Genomic DNA, 10932 nt, shown 5'->3' on the forward strand with positions numbered 1-10932 from the left:
TAACAGCAGGATTCTGTGCTTTATTCACAGGACAAAATATCAGTACAACATTTTCCATGGACTTCTTTGTCAAGCAGATACATCTCACTGTCCTCATGGGTACACACTGCGCAGGAGTGATGAAGGCAAGTGGAGAGGCCGGAGCTCTGCCTGCCCAGGGTGTGAGGAGACAGTCCCACTGCCACCGTCCAGGAACACCCATCTGCCTTGGGACACAGAGGAGGGACGTGCTTAGAGCAGCCTGCTCACAGGCCGCAGGATGGGGCCATCACTGTGCCCTGGGGACCACGTGGTGTTAAAAGCAAACAGGACCCCACAGGACAAGCCATAGCGCTGCTGACCTGCCGGGACAGGCAGTGCTGCTGGGCCTTCATCCCTCAGCATGGTGGCTGCAGCAGGACTCTTGTGTCTTCCTTGTCTTGGCTCACTCCAGAGCACTGCTGACTCCCAAGGGACAGGGAGGCCCTCGCCTGCCTCTGCTTGCAATTCTGGGCAGGACAAGCTAGGAGGATCCTGGCTCCAGTCCCTTGGGCCCCCCTCATGGAAGACTGCAGCCTCATGTCACTGCAGCACTGCTCCTGGACGCTTATTCCCACCTGAAGTCCTGCCCGACCGTTTCATAGAATTTGATATTATAAGGTCTATAAAAGTCCCGAAGCTGTTCGATCACCTCGGGGTCTATCTGCACATGAGTCCTGCCCTTGGACTTGCCCAGGCAGCGAGGCAAGCCACTGCTCTCCGACTTCTTCAGGCACGGAAAGCCTTTTGTCTTGTTGAAGTAGAAGTGCTTGTCCGTGATAACCCGTTTAATGCCCAGGAAGTCCTGGACTTTGCCCATCTCCCCAGCTGGATCTGTGATCAGCTTCTCCCCGCTGACAAAGTGGATCTGGGAGAGGGGGAAGTACTGGAGCCAGCTCTCCAGGTGCACGGCATACATCCCGATGCGGATGGCGTTCCAGGAGGTGTCCACCAGCCCCAGGCTGCGGTTGCGGAAGGTCAGCCCCTCAAAGGTGGGGATGTCCGGCTTCTTGGAGAGGGTCTGTGTGTAGTCTGAGATGGCCCTGGTGACCGGGTTCCGCACCACCACGATCAGCTTCGTGTCCCGGGACATGTTGAAGATCCGCCGAGGGGCCTCTTTGGTGACAAAGTAGCTGGGGGTCTTCTCCACCGTGATCTGGCTGTCGAGTGTCCGTGGCATCAGGCTCCTGCAAGCGAAGCAGAAGGTGATGGTGAGGAAGGAGCCGGGACAGGCAGCAGGAGGTGGTGACTGCAGCGTGGGGCTGCTGGCGTGTCCCCTCCCAGTGAGACAAGGCAGGCACAGCTCCTCCTGGCAGCGCTGTGGAGGACCCTGGCCATGGATCTCTCCCAGGTCTGTCCCAGTCCCCAGGGACCCCCTGGGCAGAGGATGGGGGCACTGGCAGCCCCACACACACAGCAGTGGGTGTGTGCCCAGTGCCAGGATGCAGGAACGTGGTGGCTGTGCCACACCACTGCCAGGAGGAGCCGTGGGAAGAAATGAACAGGCCTTGGGGGGGCTGTGCCACTCCACCGGTGGGAGCTGCGGCAAGGGGCTGCCCAGGGATGTGGGGCTCATGCCCATGAGGATATCACCTGCCCCACCAGGGCCTGACCCGGCCCATGGGCTCTGAGATGGGCTCCCGTCTGTTCCTGGCACGGGGAGCCAGGCTGCAAGCCAGGCAGGGAACACAAGACTGGGGGAAATGCAGCATCCCTGCGGCCCAGCTTAGCACTAATTAAATCATTTACTTTGACATATGAACACCCAAATCAAATAAAAACTAATGGGATGGAAAGATTTATAAATTGGTTTTGTATTACTAGAATAAACTATCAAATCCACCTCAGCCAGACTCCTGGTGCCAGGACGGAGTGGGCAGTGAGCAAGCAGGGAATGCCTGTCTGGAGTGGGCAGGGAGCGCTGGCAGTCAGGATGAGGCCAGTACTCTCCTGCTGCTACCACACTCCAGCAGCAGCCACGGTGTGAGCAGGTACAGCATGAATTCAGCTCGTGGGGCTCCCTGTGAGCCCCCTACAATGTACATGCCCGGGCAGGGTCTCCCTGGCTGGGCCCCGCAGCAGGTGCTCACCCCTGCATGGGCACCCGGAGCTGGTACTGCAGACACGTCATGGGGTGACCCCGGAGCCCCGGGTGCCCCACTGAGGCTCGGGCCAGCAGGACCCAGGGAAAGCAAACAGAGCATCCCCCTCTGCAGCCATTTCCGACAGCATCCCTGTCTGCAGCCATCCTGCTGGAGAGCACAAGGCACTGAGTTATCCATGCAATAAACCTGGCACAGCCGCCACGGCCACGCCGGCGCCGCAACACAGGGCCTTCGGTGCATCAGTGACCAAGACCTGGCACCTCCAGGGTCCCCAAAACACAGGTCATGGCCAGCAGCTTTGGGCCAAGGAAAGACCTAACTGGGACGAGATCCAACAGCAGCCCACGACACCCTGTGTGACAAGGGGACAGCGATGGAAAACTTGGGACATCACAGGAATCAGCAGCACGTGCCAGGGGCACCAGCCCACATACCCTCACATGCTCTTTGACCAGCTTCCTTGTTCGAGAGAGAACAAACTAATTAGTTGGCATAAATTAGCAGGGCTGGTTCACTGAGGTACCTGAGCATGGACGGGGCTTAATTGGCCTTTCCCACTGCTCCACTTCAAACCCCATAAATCCCGATTACGATTCCCGTTGGTTAATGACTGCTGGGAAATGCTAATTCAGTGCAGGCACACGGCTCTATCTCCATATCACAAACAAGTTTCATCATAAATCAGCGTGGGACAGCTCTGTAAGTGATTCACTATTACAATATATCGTGGAGAATCATAAAACTGCTGTTTCATTAATGGCTCATCCTCAGGCCTGTTAGACTTTCATTACGTGAGTTATTAGGTCCATGCATTCAAAAACAAAATTACAGGTTCTAATCCATCACAAAAAACACAAAACCTCTGCATAGTAAATTACGGAAATGAGACAAGAGTTGTTTTTTTTAAATGGACTCCCAGTGTTTGCTGCTCCTGAACAACAGAGACTGCTGAGACAACAAAACACAGCCCGGGCAGATAAATAAATCACCAGTGAAACCAAGCAAGGGGGAGACATGTCATCCACGCATTCATCTTCCACTAACGGCAGGATCCCCCGGGCTGCAGGAGCGGGGAAACGCATGGCAAAGTTAATTACACCTGACTTTAAAATGATATTTTTGGACTTCTGCATTCACAGAGTTATTTGCATACAAATAGCATGTCACACAGCTTTATGCCCCAGGCTTGCGTGTGTAGGTGTGAAGGCTCTTGGTGCTGGCCCTCAGTGCTGTGTGGCCAAGGCTCAGCCAGAAGCCACTCTGGCTGCTCCACGGACATATCTCGTGGCTCTGCTGATGTCCCCAGCCAGCCTCGGCACCGGCTTCTGGTGTGCTCTGAGCCAGCTGCTGCCACAGCACTGCCAGCACGGGGACAGTGACGTACAGCAGACACTGGAGGGATTGCTCTGGCTGCAGGGACAGCATTAATTCCTCCTGAATTAGAGATTACTTTCATTAGAGTTACTCCATTCTTAAAGCCCTTTAGTGTTATTTGATATGGGCATTAACACTCCCTTCAGCCCAGATTTAGAGGTTGGTTTGCCCGTGTTAGTGACATGGGGACACGTGTGGGTACAGCCCAGGGGAGCTGCTGTCCCTGACGTGGCCCAGCTGTGCCCCACAGCCCCTGGGGGACAGCTCGGCCCCCACAGCCCCTCATGGGCGCTGGGCAGCAGCAGTGCAGAGCCTGCCCGGCTGCAGCAGTGCCTTGTCCTGAAGGAGTTAACTCCTCACCAGCACCTTTCTGAGCCCTGAATTATTAATTTTGTTATAATCTGCCTTTGGGCACCCCGCGGCCCCTACAACACTCCCACATTAAAGAAACATGGGCTCCCTCACCGGCTGCACCGCTTTGATGTCAAACACGCGTGAAACACTCTCCCAAGGAAAAATTTGTACAAAACCTCATCAGTCGATTGAGATATTGCAGATAAGTACGGGGAGAGCAGCACCCACTGATAATACCATTGCAGCCCTGGTCCCGCAGCCCGCAGAGCAGCTCTGGGTCAGTCCCTCCCTGCTGCAGCCCGCTGTGTGCGGAGGCTGGAGGCTGACGTGTGTGATCCTGGGCTCCATCCATCCAGCAGCATAAAACAAACTGTTTGATTTGGCAAAAAATCCCAAGTGCCCGCTCCTGTGACGAGAGCTCTGCGCTTCCCCTCTCCCGGCTGATGTCACCAGCAGAGAAGGGTGGGCTGTGAGTGTGTCTCCAGCTGCAGCTCCACGTGTTGGAGCTGAGCACAGAAAGCACAGGAGTCAGCACCGGCCCCAGCTGCCCACAGGACTGTGCCATGCCATGCCATGCCGTGCTGTGCTGTGCCACACCGTGGGTGAGCTCAGTGACAGCAGCACCTGCTCTCCCCCGGCCCCCTCTGCTCAGCAGGAAAACGGGCGGCAGTGGGGAATGAAAAGCTCCAGCAAAGCTACGGGGACGTTTAAGCAAAAGTGGGTCAAATGTGAGAAACCAAGGTGTGAGGAAGATAAAAAGCTCTCCCTGGCTGAGAGACATTGCAGCAGCCGTCGAGGACACAGGGACACCCTGACTGAGGGCTGCACCACAGCCAAGGGCTGCAAGGGGCTGAGGGGGCAGAGGGGATCCCCCAGTGCTGCTCCACAGCCTTCTGTGACCTGCAGGCAGCACCGTGGGGCCAGGGACCAGCTGTCCTGAGAGGAGGGCCCTGCAATGCCGAGTGGGACAGACTGGCTGTGTCCCCCAGCCTGCAGAGATGGCACCATGTCCACACCTGGAAATACCACCCAAGGGCCTGTGGCCCCAGCAGCAGTTGGCCTGGCCCCACAGTCCCACTGCCACAACCCTGCACTACAGCAGCCAGGATTTAATGATGGAGCGGCTGCCTTTAATAAATGTTTATGTTCAAAGAATTTACACCAGTGCTCTTAGACGGCTAATGAGGGACATTTCTATGCATAAAAGCAGAGCGAACACAGTAATTAACTTTGTTGCTGATTCATTTTTAATCATTTAAATGCTCCAGAGACTTGCACTGTCCTTTAAGTCAAGAGATTCTTTTCCAAAGGGCACATTGCCGTGTCCCTTCACAGACACACACACTCCTACCTTCCTAAATAACCGTCCAGCACTGACAGAGGGTCTGGCAAAGGCCAAGGCCGGTGGGGTGGGAGGTTTCCCTCACGGCTTGTGCAGAGCCCAGCTCACAGCCCTGCCAGCGGGTACTGCCCCATGCTCATGGAGACAGGCTGGGGTCTCCCCCTCCCCAAGGCAACTCCTTCCATAGGTGAAACTTCAAAACTGAATATTCATTTTTAAAACCACCACATGTGCCACAGCTGCTGCAGCAATTTCTGAGTTAATAGCCCACATCAGAGCCGTGGCACCCACTTAGTGACCTCCTGGTGCCAGGAGCCTGCAAATGGATGGGACAACATGCCAGCACCAAGCACAAACCCCACCAATCTGGCAGCAAGCCCTGAAGACCCCTCATCACTCATGGGGGGCACTGCCTGCCCTGAGAGCCAGCTCTGCTCCTTGCTCCCTGGCACCAGCCATCTCCAGACAGACACCATGGACAGACACTGTGGGCAGTGCCTGGCCCTGCCATGGACACCAAGGGTCACCAGGCCCTGGCATCCTTTCTCACAAGCCTCACAGAGCAGCTGTGCCCATGGCACACCAGGTTACCAGCTGGTCTAGTGCTTCCAAAGCAAAGGTAAGAACAAACTGCAGCGTTTACAAACAAGGTCAAGGAACAGAGCAAGGATAAACATCATTAATGCCAAAGGCTTGGCATCCCACGTGGGTTTATCTCCAGCGTCTCCCCCAGCTCTTGTGGAGGGAAGCCCTCCTAGACTGAGTGAGGGTATTGGCAGGACCCGGCCCACCCGGAGGGCAGGACAGGCAGGACTGCTGCCCACAGGCAGCGTGGGCATGGCAGTACCCAGGGAACATGCTGCCAGGGACACCTCCTCACACAACAGACTCTGCCAGGGCTCCCATGTCCATTCCCAAGACCAAGGGCACTCTCTGAAGTCAAGGGAATTTCAAAGCATCCTTGAAGCTTGCTGCCTTCCTCTCTTCTCACTAATTAACTTTACCAAAATGCACTGTCAGTCAAGCCCCCACACGCTCCCTGTCGCCGGGCAAAGCCTAATGGGCTCCCATTTGTGTGTGAGCCAGCCCAGCCATTAGCTGGGAGCAATTAGCGGGTGGAGCGGGAGCGGCTCTGCCGGTTCCCTCCTTGCCCTGGTCGCGGGGACACCTCGATGCTCCCGGCTGGCAGGTCTGTTCCCCGGGGCAGCACAGTGCCCACCTCTCCGAGGCCAGCAGTGCTCCTCGTGCTGCTGCAGCACTGGGGACACCCCAAAACCAGAGGCAAGGCAGGGGTGAGGGGTGGTGGGCAGAGCTCCAGCAGTGACAGCGCTCCAGGGACCTGTGGCAGCGGCACGTGGGGAAGCTGGGCTTCCCAAGTGCCATCCCTGGGATAGGATTCAGGCAGCTGGGTCCGTGTGGAACCAGATGGGCTCTGCCCTGCGCCAGCACCGCCTCTGGGCTGCAGTGAGACCTACGGGGCGGGAGCCAGGCTCAGCCTGACACTGCATCCACAAGGAAAAGCTCCTCTCTGTGAAAATAACGCTGGAGTGTCTGACGGTCACTCAGGAATCCTAAGAAGGAAACCCCAATTGCACCCCAAGATGCTGCAATTAAGAGTCACTGCTCAAAGTTAGCTGCAATTTAAATGACACTATCTTCCCTGTGTTCTGGAAAATATTGAAGGTTATTGGCCCACACTACTTGCAGCAGGAAAAAGCTCAATATTGAACATTTAGTACAGAATTGGTAATGAATCAATATTCCCCAGTAGCTGCTGTTTGGTTTCAGTTGTCTTAAAACAGACCTTGCTAAAAATATCTTTCCTGTAGTGTATCTGTAGCTAATGAGGTGGATTAGAGACTGATGGGAACTGAAAATGGTACAGGGGCTCTGGGTCTGGAGTCAGTGAGCGAGCAGATCCTGGGTGGTGGTCCTACCCAGGGGGAAGCCGAGGGGTCTGGCTCTGCCCAGCATGCTGTTTCCCTGCACAGGGGGGAGCTATGGCTGCCCTGGGCCATGGCAGGAGCTAAGGCAGGAGGCACCATGAGAGCAGCAGCTTTAAGTAAGCACGACATTTGGAGCGGCTAGGACACGAAGATCAGGAGATGTCCCCTCCCACTGGCTCTGCCATCTCTGCATCAGACAAATGCCAGGCCAGGGGTAAACATGCGAAAACAGTAACCAGCATTTTTGGAGCATCACTGGAGGGGCCCAGCTCTCACACTGCTCAAAGATCAACTTGGTCTCTCCACTCAGCTCTCCACTTGGGCATAACAGGGGAAGGACAGAGCCAGATCAGGCACTCAGCAGCCAGAGACTCCTGCAGGAGAAGTCTCTGCTCACATTTGGAATGGCTTTGCCTTTCCAAGGGGTCTGTGCCCCACACTGTCTGCAGAGACCCCCCTCCACCACGGCACTCCTCAAGCTTGGCAGCATCTGCTCTCTCCAGCTGGCAGCTGGAAGACAGCCCCAGCCAGGCCAGGTACAGCTCCCCCAGGGTGCTGCAGGCAGTCCCTCAAAGCTCCCACAGCTGCTGTCCCCAGCCTCAGCTCTGTCCTTTTTGGGCCGCAGCCGCTGGCAGGATCCTGTTCTCCTGCTCCCCAGGCTCTTGGCAGAGCAACAGGAGCTCATCGTGCTGTGGTTAGACTTGCTCCACATTTAATTGCTCCACTTGCAAGGAGGAAAATCAATTCCACGTTTTATACATTAGCAGCCTCTGTGCTTAAGTTTTGGCACATTTGTCAGGTTAAAAAAAAAAAAAGGTAATAAAACCAAGGAAGTGTCATTTAATTGTTTTAGCTGAACTAATTTGGAGGCTCCACTGCCCCAGTGCGATCTCTCCATCGATCCAGAGGCAGAGCCAGGCCCCGGGCAGTGCTGCTCACCCGGCCACGCTCCCAGCGCTGCCCCCGCCTCGCTCCACAGCCGCCCTCGCTGCCGCCACAGGCTGATCCCTCCCGGTCACAATCGAGCCTCTTCACATGGAAGATCCCAGGCTGAGCCACGGCTCGGGGGGTCGCCTGCTTGGACGTTCTCTGGCGCAGCCCCCCAGTGCCAAGTGTGAGGCAAGGGGGACACGGCTCCTGTCTCCTGGACCAGCATTACTCCTGGTGCCCACAGGTGCCCTTACATGCCCTTACATTCTCTTTATTCAGGGCAGGCCCTGTGTCCTGAACCTCCCGTGGGAGCAGTGTCACAGGTTTGGTCCTGTGCTGCCTCTGAAACTCCCAGTCCCACGTTCCCCACGCCAACCGTGCGCAGGGAAAGCAAAGAGCCCAGATCACTCAGAGACACAAGGATTGCAGGGAGGGCTCCAGCTCAGGATTTGGGGGGGCTGCTTCCCAGGAAGGTGCTGAGCACTACAGAGTGAGGGACTCAGCCAGGACCCAGGTTCATCCTGCCACTCTGACTGCTCTTTAGAGAAACCACTGTCCTTGCACACCTGTGCTGCAGGGCTGCTCCCAGCTGCTGTCTTTTAGGGGATGCAGGATGGGTGACAGTGCCTGATGTCAGGGGGAGGACGAAGGAATGACACAGGTCTGCCAAGTGGCAAGAGCAGGAGAAGGACACTGCTGCAGCTACTCTCTAAAGGGCAGGAGGAACTAGGCATGCCACAGGACAGCCTCAGGAGAGGAAAAGGGCTTCAGAAAGCTCCACCTGTGTCTGTCCTGGCTCTTCTGTCACCTGCCACCAGTACCACCACAAAAGGAGCTGAACATTCCCAGCTACAGGGTCTGCCGTGACCCCAGAGAGCTCTCCCTGTGCAGTGCCTGAGCTTCCTCCCTGGGCACAATCCCCAGCTATCAGAACCCCAGCAGAGCTGAGAGTGTGCACCATGTTTGCTAGCCACTGCCCAGTTCCAGCTTTGGAACTGGGGACATCTCTTCTGGGAAACCCTTGCCAAGACAGAGGGCAAGCAAGCTCAGTGTGGCCCCATGGGCTGCCTCCACCATCTGCCACGATGCTCCGACATATGGACAATTACAAGGTCCTTTACCCTGCTGTGAGCCCACAGGCACCAGGCCAGGCTGAGCCCTCCTCTGCCTCCTGAGGCTGATGCCCCGTGAAAGCCCCATGGCCTTGCCCAAACACACCCAGCACTGTACAACAGCACAGCCAACACCCACCGACACACTGGGTGGGAACCTCAGGGGGCTGGGGGTGAACTTCTGGCAGCACCACGGGCAGGGGCTGATCGCATGGGCGCTGTGATCCGCTCACAGCACCGCTCGCTGCCTCTCCGGCAGCACCCAGAGCTCCTCACAAAAGCTTTTACCGAAGTTAAAATCCCGTCACCTCCTGCCGGAGACACACTTGCATCCTCTGCAAATTATTAAGATACTCCAGACAATTCCACAGTTATTCGAGTTCAGAGAGACAGGATGACAGAGGATAGGGACTGTTCCTCTCACAGAGCCAGCAATCGAGCCTGGTGGCAGAAGGGTGCAGGGGCGCACCGAGTGGGGCTGTGGGAAGACAGCCACCCACCCACGGCCATTCGCGCGTTTTGGAGGGCCCTTCACCCAGGTAAGTGTCTCCTCAGACGGGATGGAAAACCTGGCATCATCCAGGCTCCTGAGTGCCGATCGGCAGGGCTGGGCCTCAGTGGGCTGCAGTCGGTCGCTCCGAAGGGACCGAACCGAGACCTACTCGGCACTGTGGGAAGAGGAGGTGAAGGGAAAACTCCAGAGGGCGACCGGGCGACAGCCTCCTCCGCCCGCCCGCCGTACCGGTCCGGCCGCTCCCGCCCCGCCGATGGACGGAGGGATGGGGACCCGAGTCCGCCGGGAGGGGAGAGGAGACAGAGGCGGGGAGCGGGGTGGCGGGTGCCCGAAGCGGGGGGTGCCCGGGGAGTGTCTGGACAGAGGCTGTCCAGGGCGGGGGGTGCCCGGCGGCCAGGGAAAAGGGGTGCTCGGGGCGGGCGGGGGCCGGTCCCGCAGCCCCCCGCCCTCACCTGTACCACTCCAGCCCGCGGTGGTAGTTCCTGTCGAAGAAGTGGGGCTCGGTGCCCAGCGCGCGCACGTCGGGGTGCACCCGGATGAACTCCAGCACGGCGCGGGTGCCGCCCTTCTTGACGCCCACCACGATGGCCCGCGGCAGGCGCTTGGTCCCCGGGCGGGCCGCCCCCGGGGCGCTGCCGGCCGGCGGGGCGGGGGGCTCGGCGGGGACCGGCCGCCCGCACGGCCGCGACTGCTGCAGAAGTTTCTTGGCGGCGGCGGCGCGGACGGGCGGGCAGCGGGCGCGGGGCGCGGCGGAGCCGCCGCAGCAGCACAGGAGGCTGTAGCAGAGGTACGAGCAGGACAGCGAGAGAGTGAAGAGGACGAGGACCCTCCGCGCCAGCCGCCGGGACGGAGCCGGAGCCGCGGCCAGGGCCCGCCCGCTCGGCGCCCTACGCGCCATGGCTCCATGGGGCCGCGCCGCCGGGCACGGCGCGCCCCGGCCCGGCGCCCCCCGCCCCGGCGCCCCGGCCCCGGCGCGGCCGCTCCGGCATCTCCCGGGGCTACGCGGGGACGCGGCCGGGCCGCCCCGGGGGGCTGTGCCCGCCCCAGCCCCGCCGTGCCCGCCGCCCCGCCGCGGCCATCCCCGCGCTCGGGCGGCCGCAGCTCCGCGCTGCCTCCGCGGGAAGTGCCGGGGCAGCGGCGGCTGCGCCGCTATTTAAGGGGCCGCCTGACGTCAGCGCCTCCCGGAGCCCCCGCGGCCGCTCGGCGGCCGCTGCCTCACCCGGGCCGGGCCGGGGGC

At 58.9% G+C, this 10932-nt stretch overlaps 1 protein-coding gene across 1 annotated transcript; it reads right to left on the reverse strand.

The window, feature by feature from the left end:
* On the reverse strand, positions 1–10593 carry HS3ST2 (heparan sulfate-glucosamine 3-sulfotransferase 2). The gene is made up of 2 exons (XM_032703772.1): positions 10148–10593; positions 1–1205 (listed from the first exon to the last, which is right to left on the reverse strand). The coding sequence occupies exons 1-2, from the start codon at positions 10591–10593 to the stop codon at positions 587–589; spliced, it is 1065 nt and encodes a 354-aa protein (XP_032559663.1). The 3' UTR covers positions 1–586.
* Between the last annotated feature and the right edge of the window lie 339 nt (positions 10594–10932).

Source organism: Chiroxiphia lanceolata, chromosome 16, assembly GCF_009829145.1.
Source record: "Chiroxiphia lanceolata isolate bChiLan1 chromosome 16, bChiLan1.pri, whole genome shotgun sequence".
Classification (NCBI taxonomy): Eukaryota; Metazoa; Chordata; class Aves; order Passeriformes; family Pipridae; genus Chiroxiphia; species Chiroxiphia lanceolata.